The 19,302-nt window shown below is 41.0% G+C and overlaps 1 protein-coding gene across 1 annotated transcript in view; it reads left to right on the top strand.

Annotated features, from left to right (window-relative positions):
• Positions 1-19,302, top strand: part of CRB1 (crumbs cell polarity complex component 1) — a 210,492-nt gene that overhangs the window by 99,768 nt on the left and 91,422 nt on the right. The window contains exons 3-4 of the mRNA XM_073592978.1: positions 13,926-14,121; positions 14,221-14,357. Coding sequence (XP_073449079.1) covers positions 13,926-14,121; positions 14,221-14,357 — 333 coding nt within the window. The remainder of the gene's footprint in view (positions 1-13,925; positions 14,122-14,220; positions 14,358-19,302) is intronic.

Below are 19,302 nucleotides of genomic sequence, written 5' to 3'. Positions count from 1 at the left end.
TACACCCTGCCTGTTTAGAGGCAGGGATGGCTACCCAAGTTCCCCCAAAAAGGGGAAGTTTAGGGGCTCTTTCTTGAGGTGTTTGAAATATTTCCTCTGTTTGGAGGGTGCCTCCACTGGCTCTTCTAACCTCAAAGCTTCCTTGACTGCTTTGACCAACGGTGGCACTACCGGTAAGGTGAAATCAAAACCTGCACCGGAGTCGTCTACCTCCACCTTGCTGTCAGAGGCTTCATTTGAAGAGTGGCTCGGCTGGGAGGGACCTGGAGCCTCAAGGATCGTCTCCCAAAGGGGGTGACACTGTGTCGACAGAAGGGTTGTGGGTACAGCCGGAGTCCAATTTACTTAGGGATTCTTGGACCACCCGTCTGACCAGTGATTCCACCTGTTGGTCTCCACCTTCTCTCGCACTCACGGCTCGGGTATAGCATGGCTCGCAGAGCGACTTGCCTTCAGGGACCTGAGACCCACATCCCCAGCAAGCTCTCCTCTCAGAGTGGCTGGAATGGCGGTGAGAGCGGTGGTCAGATGTGGTTTTGAGCTCTTCTCTGTGACGCCTAGACCTGGAGGGTGATCTATGGTGTCTGGAACTTGAAGAGGAATGACGGCGTTTTGACCTAGGATGGTCTTTATCTTCACGTGCCATATGTTGATGTTCAGACCTAGAAGGGCTGAGAGGAAAGGAAAGAGTTAACAGCTCCTGGTCAAATGAACCCAAACCAGACAGGAAGAAAAGAAAAAACAATCCTACCTGCAACGTAAGGGTTGGCCACAAGGGGGCGGTGAAACATCCATGGCAGAAACAGCTCAGTAAGGGAAAGTTTACACTTGCTTCGAAACATGACTTCAGACACGCTTTGTTAAAGCTCTCTGAACGCCAGTCAAAGCTCCTGTCACTAAATAAAATGGTTATCTTACAGTTCTGTTTACACCAGCTTTTGCTTGGTGCTTCGATGAGGCTTCGGTGGGGCTTCAGTCAAGCTTTGCCATAGACTTTTATGGAGGCTTTGAAGACGCTTTGAAGTACCACTGAAGCTACATGGGGAATATTTTTTGAAGTGAAGCCGAAGCAAAGCAAATCAAAGCAAAACCAGGTGTAAACAGGACTGTAAGCTAACCATTTTATTTAGTGACAGGAGCTTTGACTAGCGTTCAGAGAGCTTTAACAAAGCCTGTCAGAAGCCTTGTTGACTTTTTAAAGCGAAGCAAGTGTAAATGAGACCTACCTGAAAAGGTAACCATCAAATGTACATGAGAGAGTGCATGACAATAGCCAGCAGCCAACAGCCAGTGTGCCTGTAGCATGAGCACTTACCTTAGCAACAAGACAAAAGTGCCTGGGGAAGCCGCTGCATAAGCCCCCAGTACATCCCAAGGAATAGCTGCTTTGACAGCTGTTTAAACCTGCCGTCGTGCTTGTGCAGGGACCGTTGCTGCCAGGCGGCTCTCATGTGCATGTGTGACCGCCACCATCTTGCTGGAACCGCACACACGCGTACCAAGCCTCAGTTTTGATCGCGCCCCGCAGCTGCGCAGAGGAGCCCAGGAAACCCCTGAAGCAGCAGAATGGAACGCAGATGTGTTCCAGCCGCCATGGCCTTAGACACAGGAGCCAGAGAGAGAACGGAGACAAATGACACAAATACACTGCTGTCATTTAAGAATATACGTTACCACCACATCACGACCACGATCAGACCTGGAACCGAAAGCTGCTGCTGCTGCACTCACTGCATGGCCAGGGCATTTAAAAGGCCTCCCGCTAACAACTGGGATGTTTGGCCATATTGCCACTTGCCTGCCAATGGCCAGACTAGTAAGCTCTTCATGGCACCGCATTTATCACTCGCGTCCACCCCGCTAATAGCTGGGGATTGCTGGACTCCAGAGAAACACCGCCTAAATCCACAACATTGCGCGCATACCACCAGGCCTGGATTGCAGATATCTTCAAAAAAGGTAAGACTTCAGCTTGGTCCTAGGTGGAGGACAAAAAAGGAACATGGCCTCTGGCTCGGAACAAAGATTTATGGGAGTGGGGTCCTATGAGGTATGAGGGGATGGGGCTAAACCCATATGTAAGCTACCATGGAGTCTGTCAGGAAAGAATATTTGTTGTCTGCTGTGGATGATGGCAACTTTTTGATACAAATAAGAGTTGCCAGCTGTTTTATTAATGATAAAAGATATGATATTCCCACAACATCTGAGGATAATCCCAAATTCAAAAAGGAATGAAGATCTGCTACATGTGCAAAATAGATATTGTATGGATTATTGTCACAATACTGTACAAAGGTGTTTATTTTTTCTGACTTCCCAGAATTCCATAAATAAATTGGCATACCTGAGTGAAAAATCAGCTATGCCAATTTTTTGTAAATAGTAGGCATCTAAAAACTGAAAATTATTGTGATTAAAGGTAAAATAGGTGCAATTATATATTTATTAAAATTGTAGGGGGTTCATATTGGCATTCATTGACAGGGAATAATCGAATAATGCAAGAGCAGCTTCATGAGGGATGGAAGTATAATGTGAACTAACAACAACAAGCCAGTATCCAGCAGCCCAACTGTAAGGTTGTAAAATGTCTAGTAAATGGGAGGAATCCTTAAAGAGTAACTCCACTTTTGTTGAGAAAAAAAAATCCCCTCTGGGTGATCTATGTACATTGCAAGGATTATAACACATGTTGTTGCAGATTCCTAACTTTTGTTATTCTGAAGAAATCCCTGTATGTTTGTCTGTGCCTCTGTTCTGAGTAGATCTAATGGGAGTGGTTTCATAATTATCAGTCAGGTGTGGAGCTGCACAACACTAATGAGGAATCTGCTGGGCCTACGGGTTCCTATTGAAAGTATCTCTCCAAAAATGAAATTTTTGTTGCAATTTTTATTGCAGGGGATGCCTGAAATCTGATTTGTATCTTAGGCAGACTTCTGGGAAAATTGGTGAGCCAATCACACAAGTAGGAAATGATGTTTCTGAGGAGTGGTCAGTACACACTCGGTACAGAACAACTCCAGGTTGCCATATTGCAATGCATTCTCAGAAAATTACAATGGCTGCAGATTGAAAAGGAAAGGTAATTTTTAATAACATTCAACTACAATATGATTAGTGTCGCAATTATATGCGCAATATTATTTTTTCTTTATTTGCTATTTTTTTCCCCATGAAAGTGGAGTTACCCTTTAAAGGAGAAGTATAACCAAAGCTATTTTGGCTTTACTTCTCCTATTGATCACAGGAGTGTTCTGCACTCCTGAGATCGGTTTTCAGCTGAAGCCCAAAAGAGCTCTGAAAAGATCTGGACCATATGGTCTGAGCCTGCCCCATCCACAGCCCAGCACTCCAGTTTATTGGGGTGGGGGTGGCAGAGCAGAGAGCCAGAGACAGACAGTCCCAGACTCTCTGCTAACAGAATGCAGAGAACTGAATGATCAGCTGTCTTTGATCGCTCAGTTCTCAGTGCAGACCAAGCTGGGACAGATGCAGCAATTTTTTTTTCTAAATCCAATACTTCTCTTTAATATAAGCAGGTACTGAAGTCACTATTGGCTGCAAAAAATAAATCCATGCCCTGTGAAATTATATTCATTAATCCATCTATGTTTTCAATAATGGGTTGTCCCCATGATCATTCTGTAATTTTATGAAATTTTGTAATATGATAAAAATAAAGTGTATTGTAATAGTCCTTCATAACGGTGGCTCACTCTGCCTTGTTTATAAAACTCAATTTATATGCATTTTCAATCAAGGTATGTAATTCAGGTTTGTATAGTGGTATGGGTTTCCTTTCTTTATTTCTATATATATTGGTATCTGATAATACCCTTGGCACTTCTGCAACATAGTCCTGGTAGTATTAGTAGTCTTGGTAGTCTTGGTAGTATTCTTGCCATGAGTGTTTTTATTGCTGTTATTTTTTTGTTTGAAACCTGCATAACCCATACTTTAACACATTTTTATAATCTCACTTTTAACACGTAGTGAGTAAAAAACTGATTGTGGACAAAAGGGTGTGCAGTATGGGTGCATGAAATATTCATGTGCATTACCAATAAATCAAATTCTTTTTCCAGAAGTGCATTGAGAGCTTCTAATACTATCTGGTCATCGGTGCCCTCAAATGATATCTCAACACCACTATTAACTCTTTCTTACAAACAACATTTATTCTTTCTTCTTCAATGCAAAATAATCTTTTGATTGCCAGGATTCTAAAGAATTTCTGCAGATCCTAAAAAAGTTCAAAGAAGTTGGGCTCTGTACTAGGGGCAAAATTAAGACCTTTCTGATGAATGGATATGACATTGTATTTTAGCCGTTGTGAAGCCAAACTTATGGTAGATTTTTGAAATCCTGTTTTTCCTCTTTTTTTAGATTTTCCTTTTCCTTCTCTTGTTCCTCCAAGTCTATATATGTGTATTTTTTCCCTTGGAGGAAAGTCAACCTTTAAAATGCTTATTGAGGGATTGAACTACAAATGCTGCTTCAACAGATGTGGAAGATGGTAGAACAGCTGTTTTCTCCAATTGATCTGCTCTCAATTAGACATGTGCAATTAGTTTCGTTCCGAATTAGTTTTTTAATGAATTTCCGCTCCGCTGCTTTTGTTCACTGCAGAGCAGAGTCAACCAATCACCAGCTTATGAAATGTTAACTCCGGTAGCTCTTGCTCCCGCCTTCCACCTAGCACTATGTTGTCTCTTGAACTCTGCCCTGCTGTACGCACACTGGCAGGTAGGGCATGCTACTACACATCACTGTGTGTATGGGGGGGAGGATGATGGTGAAGGGGATAAAGGAGACACTCTTGCAGGGGGGACAGAAGACACCACAGTGGGGTGGGGGCACTGAGAAAATTGTTTTGGGGGATGGGTAGGCAGAGGACACTGCTTTGGGAGGGACACTTTTGTGGGGGTAGGGGACATGGAGCCAACCGACCCAAGATGTTTGTACAATTTTCTTCATGACTGATGCCATTACATGTTATTACCCAACACTGGGCAATTGGTTATGATGATCATTCAACCAATCATTTGTGCATGTACATGCGTTATGTCATCTACATCTTCAATAAACTTGCGTTTTTGATCCAATGTGTGTAAATTTGAAAATAAGAAAGAAAATCCAAAAATTCTAAAGAATAACTAACTAACTAATAATAACTAACTATTAAATTATAGGTATTGGAATTTTCTTTCAAATTTGGCTGTTAGTGAACGTAACGAATATGAATTTATCTGACGTTACAAATTATCCAAAACAACGAATGCCACATCTAAACGAATGGACTGAAACAAATTAATAATAAATAATAATAATAAAAAGTTTACGAACTTACAAAATTTACAAATTTACGAATTTTCGAATATTCGAATTTACAAATATTTGGAAAAATTCGTTAAACGGGTTTTCATTCATTCAGATATTTTCGATCTAAGAATTTGTTGAAAATTCATTAAAAAACTAATTCGGAACGAAAAGAATTGCACATGCCTAATTGGGAGCAGATCAATTGGAGAAAACAGCTGTGCTACCATCTTCCACATCTGTTGAAGCAGCATTTGTAGTTCAATCCCTCAAAGAGCATTTTTAAAGGTTGATCTTCCTCCAAGGGAAAAAAAAATACACATATATAGACTAATGCCGTGTACACACGAGCGGTTTTGCCGCTGGAATAAACTTTGAAGTTTTCTCTGATGGAATTCCTACGGAATTCCACTCAAGCTGTCTTGCATACACACGGTAACACCAAAGTCCGACCATCAAGAACGCGGTGACGTACAACACGTACGACGGGACAACACGCATGACGTCTCGTACTTTCTTCAGAGCATCATTATTGGTGCGTCGGAACAGCATACAGGCAAGTGTTTTTTCCGATAGTACTTAGTTCCGTCGGAAAAATATAGAACATGTTCTCTATCTAAGTCCGTCTGAATTTTCGAAGGAGAAAGTCCGATGGGACATACACACGGTCGGAATATACGATGAAAAGCTCCCATTGGACTTTTTCTGATGGACATTCCGCTCATGTGTACGTAAAAAAACAAATAAACCATGCGCTTACTCAAACTAAAGTTAAGCAGCTAACACAACAAATAGAAATTTTGCTAGAGGGGGCTGGCGTCTATGTGCAGAGCTGCACTGGAGAAGAATAGTAAGATCTGAGATCAGCAAGCTGCAAGTGAAGTCAGATTGAGATCTGCTCATCAGAACCCCCATACCCCTCCCCCTGTCCACAGAGATGATTGTTATGTCCGAGGATGCTTAAGCTTCTATATGGAGAAGACGCCCCTGGGAAAGAACCGCTAGGATTCCACCTTCTGTTCATCTTTGGTGTCCCCCCTCCATTGCCAGTGAGCAATTTAAGCCTGTTTGACCCATACAGCATACGCTCTGTGGGTCCCAACTTTCTGGTAAGCCTCCATTCAGTTGGGTGGTGGTTTTGCACAAGTGTATATCAACACATATTGGATTTTGTTTGAAGGTTTCCACGATCACATATTTTGGTGTTCATCAAATGTTGCAACAAGTTTATTTATTGCATATACTAACTACTTACCGTGGGTCCAGTACTTTCAGTACGCCTTCACTCAATTTCGGGACAGTCTTGTCACTATTATATTTGTTTATTCACATGGTGACCTTAACGGTTTATATCATGATGGACTTTTTACGTATTTAACATGGACATTCACTAATATGTAATACTATTTTTTGAAATTTTTTCCTTTATTGCACGTGTCATTGCATTATTTCTTTCTCTATATTTTTTCATCACTTTTAGCGCTACACTTGGTTGTATATGCTCATGTGTACGTGGCATTAGAGCAACAAGAGAAGGAAAAGGAAAATCTAAAAAAAGAGGAAAAAACAGGATTTCAAAAATCTAAGTTTGGCTTCACAACGACTAAAATACAATGTAATATCCCTTCATCAGAAAGGTTTTAAATTTGCCCCTAGTACGAAGCCCAACTTCTTTGAATTTTTTTAGGATCTGCAGAAATTCTTTAGAATCCTGGCAATCAATCAAAAGATTATTTTGCACTGAAGAATAAAGAAGAAATGTTGATTGTAAGAAAGAGTTAATAGGGATTAGACATATGCGCCGTCAATAAATTTGTTTCATTTCGTTCCATTTCATATTGGAATTAATTCGTATTTCGTAATTCGTGTCCGAAATTTTGTACGTTAGGTTCGTTAACTTTTCGTAACAATTACGAATGTTCATTATGATGAATTTATCATTATGAGGGGCTCCCACCATCCCTGTGCTGTGCTAACTTCCTGGGTTTTTAACTTTTAGATTTGTTAACTTTTCGTAACAATTACGAATGTTCGTTATGAAGAATTTATCATTATGAGGGGCTCCCACCATCCCTGTGCTGTGCTGACTTCCTGGGTTTTTAACTTTTCCTAACAATTACGAATGTTCATTATGATGAATTTATCATTATGAGGGGCTCCCACCATCCCTGTGCTGTGCTGACTTCCTGGGTTTTTAACTTTTCCTAACAATTACGAATGTTTGTTAGGAATTTGGATCCGAAATTCGTAAACGAAATTTCGTATTTTGTACAAAATTGGGAAGCATAGCAATTTGTATTTCGGATCCTCCCGAATGTACGAATTTTTTGATTCTTACGAAACTAATCGCACATGTCTAATAGGGATGTTGAGATATCATTTGAGGGCACCAATGACCAGATAGCATTAGAAGCTCTCATTGCACTTCTGGAAAAAGGATTTGATTTATTGGTAATGCACATGAATATTTCACGCACGCATACTGCACACCCTTTTGTCCACAATCAGTTTTTTACTCACTACGTGTTAAAAGTGAGATTATAAAATGTGTTAAAGTATGGGTTATGCAGGTTTCAAACAAAAAAATAACAGCAATAAAAACACTCATGGCAAGAATACTACCAAGAAGGAGTACAAAGCACTTAAAGCATAAAAGGCAGTTTTCAATTGACAAGGGTGGGGGCATGGTCATTCAAGACAGTAAGGACTATGTTGCAGAAGTGCTAAGGGTATTATCAGATACCAATATATATGGAAATAAAGAAAGGAAACCCATACCACTATACAAACCTGAATTACATACTTTGATTGAAAATGCATATAAATTGAGTTTTATAAACAAGGCAGAGTGAGCCACTGTTATGAAGGACTACTACAATACACCTTATTTTTATCATATTACAAAATTTCATAAAATTCCAGAATGCTCATGGGGACAACCCATTATTGAAAACATAGATGGATTAATGAATATAATTTCACAGTGCATGGATTTCTTTTTTGCAGCCACTAGTGACTTCAATACCTGCTTATATTAAATAGAAGTATGGGATTTAGGAAAAAAATTGGTGAATCTGTCCCCTCTTGGTCTGCGCTGAGAACTGAGCGATCAAAGACAGCTGATCGTTCAGTTCTCCGCATTCTGTTAGCAGAGAGTTGGGGACTATCTGTCTCTGGCTTTCTGCTCTGCCACCCCCACCCCAACAATCTGGAGTGCTGCGCTGTGGAAAGGGCAGGCTCAGGCTTTCAGCGGATCGCCATATGGTCCAGATCTCTTCAGAGCTTTTTTGGGCGTCAGCTGAAAACCGATCTCAGAAGTGCAGAACACTCCTGAGATCCATAGAAGTAAAGCCAAAATAGCTTTGGTTATACTTCTCCTTTAAAGGGTAACTCCACTTTCATGGGGAAAAAAAATAACAAATAAAGAAAAAATAATATTGCGCATATAATTGCAACACTAATCATATTGTAATTGAATGTTATTAAAAGTTACCTTTCCTTTTCAATCTGCAGCCATTGTAATTTTTGAGAATGCATTACAATATGGCAACCTAGAATTGTTCTGTACCGAGTGTGTACTGACCACTCTCCAGAAACATCATTTCCCGCTTGTGTGATTGGCTCACCAATTTTCTCAGAAGCCTGCCTAAGATACAGATTTCAGGTATCCCCCGCAACAAAAATTTCATTTTTGGAGAGATACTTTCAATAGGAACCCGTCTAAAGGGATGCAGGCCCAGCAGATTCCTCATTAGTGTTGTGCAGCTCCACACCTGACTGATAATTATGAAACCACTCCCATTAGACCCACTCAGAACAGAGGCACAGAGGAACATACAGGGATTTCTTCAGAATAACAAAAAGTAGGAATCTGCAACAAAGTTTGTTATAATCCTTGCAATGTACATAGATCACCCAGAGGGGATTTTTTTTTTCCCTCAACAAAAGTGGAGTTACGCTTTAAGGATTCCTCCCATTTACTAGACATTTTACAACTTTACAGTTGGGCTGCTGGATACTGGCTATCTCTTGTTGTTAGTTCACTTTATACTTCCATCCCTCATGAAGCTGCTCTTGCATTATTCGATTATTATCCATTTGCGGACCACGCGCCCGCCCGCAGCGTACTGTGAACGGGCAGCCCGTACAGGCAAAGTGATGTACGTCACTGCGTGTTTCTGTGCTTGCAACGCTCATATACGCACACATTCCCCCTCTGCCGACACCCACTGTGACTGTACATAGCTGAAGTCTGTCAACAGGTCCCGGACAATGATTCATGGTTGGGACCTGCTGATCAGCCGTATCCAATCACAGCTCAGAGCCCTGTGCTGACAATCAACACAGGACTGCTGTGCATAATAACTTGCTGCAATCTACTTGTGCCCTTCTCTGCTCTATGCTACAGAAACCATCAGCTTAGTGGGAGAAACAACACTGCAGTTTTGACGCTTTAGTTAGCTACCTGCCATCGCCCTAAAAAGAAGAAAAACATAGTGTATACATTATACTGTACTTCCTAATAAATCTGTCTCTTAAAGGATCACTTAAAATGGACTTGGTATTAAATGCACTGTTTTGAGAAAAGAACAATGTGCTCTTGCCTCAGTTATACAAAATCTCTGCTCCATAACTCCCACATGTGACATGAAGCCTGGGCGGTCTAAATCAGTGTGTCTTGCTACATTTGCATTTCATATTATACATGCAACAGCTCAGCATTCTGCAGTATAACTTCATATCATAATGCTTATTTTGCTCACCCCCACAGTTTTTGCAATATACATATATGACACACCTTTCATCAGTGGCCTGCATCTGGCAGCATTGAATATCTTGAGCTCTAAAGCAGAGCTTGCATGTATCATGAGCTAATACAGTTGACCCCCTGTACATATGTATTTACAGACCACACATAGAAACAAGGTTTAGACAATATTAATGCACATTGAAAAATAATCTATTAAACTTAACCTTATCTAAGAAATATTAAAAAGCCTATAGAAACTGACAGTGGTGCCTCACAGATTACACAGTGAAAGAAGCTTTCCTGGCATAATCTGCGGGGCTCAGCTATCATTTTGGCAAACTGGTCTAACTCTTCTGTATCAGAACAGTGGCTCCTATATAAAGGAAACTTGCAATTGGTAAAACAAGTTTGTTGATGTTTTTTGTTATTTTAACTTTATTCCGTTAACCTTTTGTGATCATTGCATTCATATGTTGTTTGTACATTTTGTTCACTTTGTAGCACTGAATTAAAAGATACTGTTTTTTTTTTTTTTAAAGGCCTAACATACATTTTTAAATATCATCACCATGCATTGCAATTCATACATATGCCAAAGTACTTGCATCCACAATATTTTGCTGATTACTGTGACACAAGTGACAGTCTCAAAGATGCACATAATCCTCAAAACAGAGAATCATTTAAAAAAGAAAAAACTTCCATTTGCTTTTAAGTGCACAGAAGAAGAAAAAAAACTATGACTTTGTCTGCGCCTATCCTAAATAACTTTATCAAAACAGTTAGAAACGATATCCAGCTCAGCTCCTAGAGGTTTTACTCCCTTCATGACCAGGTAATTTTTTGCTATTTTGAAATGCGCTACCTTAAGGCCCCTTTCACACTGGGGAGGTGGGGGCGTCGGCGGTAAAGTGCCACTATTTTTAGCGGCGCTTTACCGTCAATTTCGCAGCGCTATTCGCCCGCTAGCGGGGTGCTTTTACCTTCCCCACTAGCTGCTGAGAAAGGGTTAAAACCACTGCAAAGAGCTGCTGCAGCAGCGCTATGCCGGCGGTATAACCGCGCTGCCCCATTAATTTCAATTGGCAGGAGCGGTTTAGGAGCGGTGTATACACCGCTCCAAAGATGCTTCTAGCAGGACTTTTTTTAGCGTCCTGCCGGCGCACTGATCCAGTGCGAAACCCCTCGGGGCTTTCACATTGGAGAGACAGCAGCGGCTCTTTCAGGGCGCTTTGCAGGCGCTATTTTTAGCGTTATAGCGCCTGCAACGTGTCCCAGTGTGAAAGGGGTCTAACTTTTAATTGCGCGGTCATGCACCTCTATACCCAAACGAAATTTGCATAATTTTTTTTCACACAAATAGAGCTTTCTCTTTGGTGGTATTTGATCACCGTTGTTTTTTTTTTTTTTTTTTTTTTTTTTTAATTATACAAATAAAAAAAGACCGCAAATGTTGAAAATATTTTTTACTTTCTGCTATAAAACATATCCAATAAAAAAATCCAATTTCTTCATAAATTTAGGGCAAAATGTATTCTGCCACATGTCTTTAGTAAAACAAAATCCCAATAAGTGTATATTGATTGGTCTTTGTGAAAGTTATAGCATCTACAAACTATGGTATACAGTATATACTGGATTTTTTTATTTTTATTTTTTATTACGCTAATGCTTTGAAATGGTACTGTGATAGTGCGGAAGCCAATCTGACACTAACTTATACTGCATGGGAACTGAGTGTCGCTGTACTAATGACACTGGCTGGGAAGGGGTTAACATCTCAGGTAATCAATTTGTGCCTAACAATGTGTAATGTGTGCTGATTCTTACTTATTTATAGATTGTTTATATTCTTATCTTGCTTTGCAAGGAACAGAGAGATCATTCCCTCTGCACAGAGTTCTGTGTTGATTGTTAGCACAGGGCTCTGAGCTGTGATTGGATACAGCCGATCAGCAGGTTCCGTCCATGAATCATAGTGCGGGACCTGTTGACAGACTTCAGCTATGTACAATCACAGTGGGTGTCGGCAGAGGGGGAAGGTGCGCATATGCGCGTCGCAAGCCCGGAAACACGCAGTGATGTACATCACTTTGCCTGTAAGGGCTGCCTGTTCACAGTACGTTGCGGGTGGGCGCGTGGTCCGCAAATGGATATAGCAATCAGCAACTGTTGGGACAATAATCACTCTGGTCAGAAGTATGTAATGTACAGTATAAAGTATAATGTTCAACTGTCAGCAGTATCATGGTGCCCCATTTATTGCTTGTCAGTTGGAAGGAAAAATGCCAAACTGCTATGATCAGTGGAAGAAAAAAATGTCCAGCATCAGTAAGGGAAATGAATGCCTAACATTGGTGGTTAGTGGGGTAAAAATACCCAAAATCGGTGGTCAGTGGGAGTACTGAATGCCCAGCGTCGGGGGGGTCAATGGGAGGGAGAAATTCCCAGCTTAAGTGATCGGTAAGAGTAATAATTGTCACCCACAGAAATTCTGTACAGAAGATGCCTGGGACTCTAGAACACCTCTTTATTGCTTGGCAGCCTTTTACATTTTAATTGTAGTTAGCCTGTCCCGACACTGAATGTCACTCTTATGTCTTCTTAATCCAGCTCCGGCCTCCTCTAAATTACCTTATTTACAAATGATGGCTGTTTCATAGACCTGCAAAGCTCTGATATCGCTGACAGCCATAGTTTACATTCTTATGGGGGTGAAGGAAGGAGGTTAGGGTTACAGGATGGCTGTGCATGTGGCATCGGCAGCAGAGGCAGTGGAGGGTGGAGCAGGTGCTTCACAAAGCATTTCCTACCTCCTCACAATAGCTGGGATGCTAGAGAGTGACCTCGACTGAGGCCATGAGTCAACAAGGTGTCAGGGAAGATTTTAATGGTCACTTGCTCTCATCCCATAGACAGTAACAAGGAAAAGTGTCAATTTTTTACAAACTGTTTGTAATTTATTGGGCAGTTGGCCACTTAGTAGGGACTACTTTTTAACCAGGGACACAATTGAGGACAATTCTTTATCTGGAAACCGCTTGTTGAAAGTGGGGACTTTCATCAGAAAGCGGGATGTCTGGCCACCCTGTTATAAAAGAGAGCATCTAGTAACTCTACTATATGGGGCTACACCAGAAGTGATTTTGATTATTTAAAAACCAACTCCACCCAACATTTTTTTGTTTGGAAATAGCGAGGAAGTGTTACAACCTATTTAAAAATGTATATATTGTTTGTGTGAATAGTGGGGAGATTTCTCTTGACTTTCTGTTCTGTCCAACACCCAACAATCAGACAAGATGTGATTCAAAAATTTCCTTAAAGCGTAACTAAAGGCAAAACTTTTTTTTCTAAGTTATAAATACAGTGGAGAGGGATTAGAACACCTGTCAGATTTTATTGCTGTCTGTGCCCCTGTTATGGAGATTCCCCCATCCTATTTGTCCTGTTTACCATTATCATTGAAAGTGAAAGTAAAATAAAATCCCAATCTGGTGACCCTGGTGACACTCAGTGATTCCCTCACTTTGTAGGGATTTCCTTTCACTTCCTGTTTTGGGTGTGGGACAGGAAGTGAAGGGAAGTCTCCCTTATGGGACACAGGTGGTGAAAAAAGAAACTGACAGGGGTTATACTCTCCCTTACTCTATCCAAAATGAAAAAAGTTTTGCCTTTTTGGTTACACTTTATTGAGGACACAGACAACGAGTAAATGCTGACCAGGGTTCTGACCCTGCCCTGTCTCAAATGAAAAATTGTTTTGGTTGGTGTTAGATTGTAAGTGCTTTCATAGAAAGAAAAATGTAAATTTTACCCTCGTACACTAAAAGCATCTTGTTTTTTTAAGGCAGAAATTGTGAGGTGGAGTTTGATGAGTGTTCATCAGGCCCCTGTCTGAATGGAGCTACCTGCCATGACCTGCTGGGATCTTTTTCATGTACATGCCCTCCTGGCTTCTCTGGAGATCTCTGTGACATTAGCATAAATGAGTGTGAGAGTTCTCCTTGCCCTAATAGTGGACTGTGTGTTGATAAGGATAACGGGTGAGTAACGTCTTTTATTACATATTCAATGTACAAAACATCTTAGCCCTGAAGAATTGACAGCATGTGTCCAGTTTATTATTGTATGGCATTTTATAGGTATCAATGTAACTGCACGGTAGGATACACTGGTACGAAATGTGAAGTCTCTGCATCCCTGTGCTCATCACTGCCCTGTCAAAATAATGCCACATGTATAGAGGATTCTGTGAGCTTCAAATGTCTCTGCTGGCCAGGTAACATTTGGTGACCCTTACTTTTTTCAGTCTTTTCTTAGCCTTAGCTTTAAGTATGATGTATTGAATAGAATACTGTGCCCTGGGGGTCCAGTATAATACATTTGAATAATACATTTGCATGCAAAAGGAATGTAGAATATAAAAATTCTAATATCTCTGAAATGTTATCTTTAAAAAAAATGTTTTACTTAGATGTCTTTGTTGCTTATCAGAAAGGGTCTGTCTATCTATAACTAGGAATAAGTGAATTTGCCCAGGTAAAGTTTGCAAACATTTTCACAAATCTTGCTTAGAATTTGAAGTTTGCATACTGTGTGGCAAACTTCATTGAAGCCTATTTCTTGCAAATTCTGGCCATTTGTGGAGCTAAAAAGCAAACTTTTGTCAGAAAAGAACCGTTAGCGTTGAAAAAGTGCAGAGGGAATGAGAGCGGGCAATATGTACAATTAAGGAGTTCAAAGGGTATGACAGTGGGAAATATGTGTCAAAAGATGAGTTCAGGGTATGACGGTGGGAAGCATGTACAATGGAGGAGTTCAGAGGCTATAACAGTGGGCAGTATGTGTAGTGGGGGAGTTCAAAGGGTATGGTAGGGGACCATACATGTAGAAAAGGAATGCAGAGGGTATGAGAGGAGTAGTATGTGCAGCAGGCGAGAACTAGTATATGATGGTCAAGTTTGAGAAAATTTGCCACGCATCCCTAGGGAAAATATTAAAATTTGGACAGAAGGCACCGTGCAGTGTATGGTGCAGGCTAAAGGCAGTGATATGTGGTACACTGTACATTAATCTATCATTAGGAGAGAGGGGTGGATTGAAAAATCAGACAGGGATGCCTATTAGGAGGTGAGGCAACAGGGCAGTACAGTACTGTGCAAACATTTTAGGCAGGTGTGAGGAAATGCTGTGAAGTAAGAATGCTTTCAAAAATATATATTTTAATTGTTTTTTTGTCTTTGTCTTCAATTTACAAAATGCAAAATGGGTGAACAGAAGAAAAAATCTAAATCAAATCAATATTTAGTGTCACTAACCAGCATCAATTCTTATCACTCTTATCATTCTTATCAATTCTTTTTCACAATTTGTACACTTGCACAAAGTCAAGGATTTTCTAGGGTTAGAGTCAGGTGTATAATTAATCAATTATACCAAGTGGGTGCTAATGATCCTCAATTTCATATGTAGGTTGAAACACAGTCATTAACCACTTCAGCCCCGGAAGGTTTTACCCTCTTCCTGACCAGAGCACTTTTTACAATTTGGCAATGCGTCGTTTTAACTGGTAATTGCGCATTCATGCAATGCTGTACCCAAATTAAATTTGCGTCCTTTTTTTCCCCAAAATAGAGGTTTCTTTTGGTGCTATTTGATCACCTCTGCGGTTTTTATTTTTTGTGCTATACACAAAAAAAGACAGTTTTGAAAAAAAAACAATATTTTTTACTTTTTGCTACAATAAATATCCAAATTTGTTTTTTAATAAACAATTTCTTCATCAGTTTAGGCCAACATATATTCTTTTACATATTTTTGGTAAAAAGAATTTGCAATAGGCATATATTGATTGGTTTGCGCAAAAGTTGTAGCGTCTACAAACTATGGGAAAGATTTATGGCATTTTTATTATTTGTTTTTTTTTTTTACTAGTAATGGCGGTGATCTGCGATTTTTAGTGGTATTGCGACAGACAGATTAGACACTTTTGACACATTTTTGAGAGCATTGACATTTATACAGCAATGAGTGCTATAAAAATGCACGCATTACTGTGTAAATGACACTGGTAGGGAAGGGGTTAACACTAGGGGATGATCAAGGGGTTAAATGTGTGTTCCCTCAGTGTGTTCTAACTGTATGGGGCTAGGACTGAGTAGGAGAGGAGACATATCGCTGTTCCTACATAGTAGGAACAAACTACATGTCTCCTCTCCTCTGACCGCACAGGGATTTGTGTGTGCGCCCTCTGGAGGCCCTTAAAATAACCCCGTACTTGTACGGGGTTTCGCGCAGGGGAGCCATTCTGCCCCCATATATAGACGTGAGCCAGTAGGGAACCGATTAACTAAAACAGAAACAGCTGTGTAGGAGGCTTAAAACTGGGTGAGGAACAGTCAAACTCTGCTACTAAGGTGAGGTTGTGGAACAGGGTTCATGTCACAGGTCATACACCATGGCAAGACGGAGCACAGCAATAAGACACAAGGTAGTTATACTGCATCAGGAAGTTCTCTCCCAGGCAAAGATTTCAAAGCAGACTGGGGCTTAAAAATGTGCTGTGAAAGCTCTTTTGAAGAAGCACAAAAGAAACAGGCGCAGTTTCAAGTGAAAAGAGTACGGATCACCAGTACATCCTTTTAATTAGTCACTGTAGCCCAAAAAAGGGGCACCATTAAGAGCATTGTGACTAATACATAAGCTTGAATGAATGCAATATGTGCTGGTGTTCCACATTTTTTTCTAGGTCTTTTTTATAAACTCACTCATTGTGTCCCTTCACTGTAAGCTGCAGATGGTCAGATGTCCTCAGTCTCCTTTTCTCCCAGGCACCTGGTGCCACAGTGATTCTAGATCTAGAGGTCCTCAAGACTTATGCCGCGTACACACGGTCGGACTTTTCGTCTACAAAAGTCCAACGGACGCTGACGGACTAAAGCTGGCTGGTAATCCGATCGTGTGTGGGCTTCTCCGGACTTTCAACGGACTTTTTTAGCCTCAAATCCGACGGACTTTAGATTTGAAGCATGCTTCAAATCTTTACGTCGTAAGTACGACGGACCCCGAAGTCCGCTCGTCTGTATGCTAGTCCGACGGACAAAAAAACGACGCATGCTCATAAGCAAAAACTAAACGGAAGCACTCGGTCTAGTAAAACTAGTGTTCGTATTGTAGGTAGCACATTCATCACGCTGCAAAATCTGTGATCGTTGAATGCAGCGCATTTTATTTCTTCTTTACGAAGGCTCTATAAAGAACGAAGGTGTTTTGCTGTTCATAATCAGAGTTCTCCCAAACTGATTTCTGGATTCTTTTTCTCTTTGATCTCATGAATGATATAGTATGCATTTTAAAAACAATGTTTCCATACTAATAATACTTTTTCCCCTTTTTTTTTTTTAGGTTTGTAAAGTTACCACAAAGAACCCATTATTCTTTTTTTTTTTTTTTATAGTGATTATTTTTTAGTTTTTAGATAAAGTTAACCCAAAGCACCGTTTTTGGTTACGTAAATTTTTGGATTTTCAAGACTTACCACTTGAACATTATTAACATTAGTAATGTATTTTTGGTGTGTTTTTTTTCTAACTCAATGAGATTGTTGTCCCTTGTTAATTTAACATTGTGTGTAAAATCAATGATTTCAAAGAAAAAACATAAAAAGTCTTTTGCTAAACTCAAAAAATGATCCATTTATTCATGGTCAAAATAAAATAAAGAGGAAGTCAACGCTGGAAAAAGTCGGTGTACCAGAAAATTGGGATCTTGCGGAGTCCATATAAGAGGGAGCACAATCTGGTCCAAGAATCCCAGAGATCAACAGCACCAGCAGATGATCTAGATGTCCCCAGACTGTGGTCCTACAACAGCCTGCGTCTTCTGTCAGACCAGACTGAACCCAGGTCATCATTTTCTTCTCTTCCCTGCAGCCTTTCCTCCACGCTGCCCTGCAGCCTTCCCTGTAGCCTTCTTTTGAGGCTGTGGCTCTGGTGTTTCAGTTGTGGCAGGAGGAGGAGGAGGAGGAGGAGGGGGGGCTGCCTCATGTAGTTGGGTGTTTTGTGTTAGCGTGCCCTGCAGCCCCTTATGGATTGTTTCCCCAAATAGGCGCTCACAAATGAGGCGCTGCTCCCTATTCATCTGAAGAAGCCTGCTGGCTAAGTAGCAGCCATAGGATTCTTCCGCTTCGGGGGGGCTCCTTAAAAAACGGGTGGCCTCTTGCATGAGGCGCAGGGATGCGTCCTGTGTGACCATCCCCTTCCTGGCCCTTTTTTTGGGAAGGTGGAGGGGAGGCACTTGGGATTCGGTCAGGCTCCTACTGGGCCCAGCCACCTCACTTGGCCCAGCCACCTCACTTGGCCCAGCCACCTCACTGGGAGCAGCCACCTCACTGGGAGCAGCCACCTCACTGGGAGCAGCCACCTCCTGCCTGACACTGGGCCCAGCCTCCTCCAGGATGATGGTGAATCCGGCCTCCTCCAGGCTGTCCATGGGCCTGGTCTCCTCCTGCCTGCCACTTTCCCCACATTCCTCCTGGATGGACTCATCCTGTGTATAAAAAAAGGACAATAGTTTGAGTATATTTTTTTGGGTTCATCAATGACACACAGTTTGCTTCTCATGAATAGCAAATTCAATGTGAATACTTCTCTTTAATAAAAGAGTCTAATCAGACACCCTAATTATTTCAAGCAGGTGCCAAACATATTTAGCCACTACTGTCAATTGATATGTATACCCAATTTTGAGTGCCAAATTATTTTAGACAATTATAACATCCAGTTAACATCATTAATATTAGTACAGTAAATATTTGTTAAAATAATTTACCTGACTCCAGATGGTCATATCTGGTTCATCCAGGATGGAAGACCCAGCTTGCTCCTCATCAGCCTCTGCTGGGGTGGAGGGAAGGGTGGAGGGAAGGGTTGAAAGTGATGGCCTGGCTTCATTCTGGTCATCCAGAAAACGGAGTTGATTATAGTACCACAGCCTTGGTAGATAAACATCATCTGCTGATGCTCCTGATCTCCTTGATTCCTGGATCTTCTTATGCTCCCTCTTATACATGTTCCTCAAGCCCCCAATTTTCTTGAGCAATGTCTCCATTGTTGCTTCCGGGATGGTCGCCTGGACAAAGGCCAGAAGTCTCTCCAGCGTTGACTTCCTCACATGCTTAGCATAATACTGAGGGTGTTTCACCTCCCACAAATTCCTCATCTCTC

This window comes from Aquarana catesbeiana, linkage group LG07, assembly GCF_042186555.1.
Source record: "Aquarana catesbeiana isolate 2022-GZ linkage group LG07, ASM4218655v1, whole genome shotgun sequence".
In the NCBI taxonomy this organism is placed as follows: domain Eukaryota; kingdom Metazoa; phylum Chordata; class Amphibia; order Anura; family Ranidae; genus Aquarana; species Aquarana catesbeiana.
Note: the sequence above shows the minus strand (reverse complement) of the source record. Positions and strands in the feature narration are given on the sequence as shown.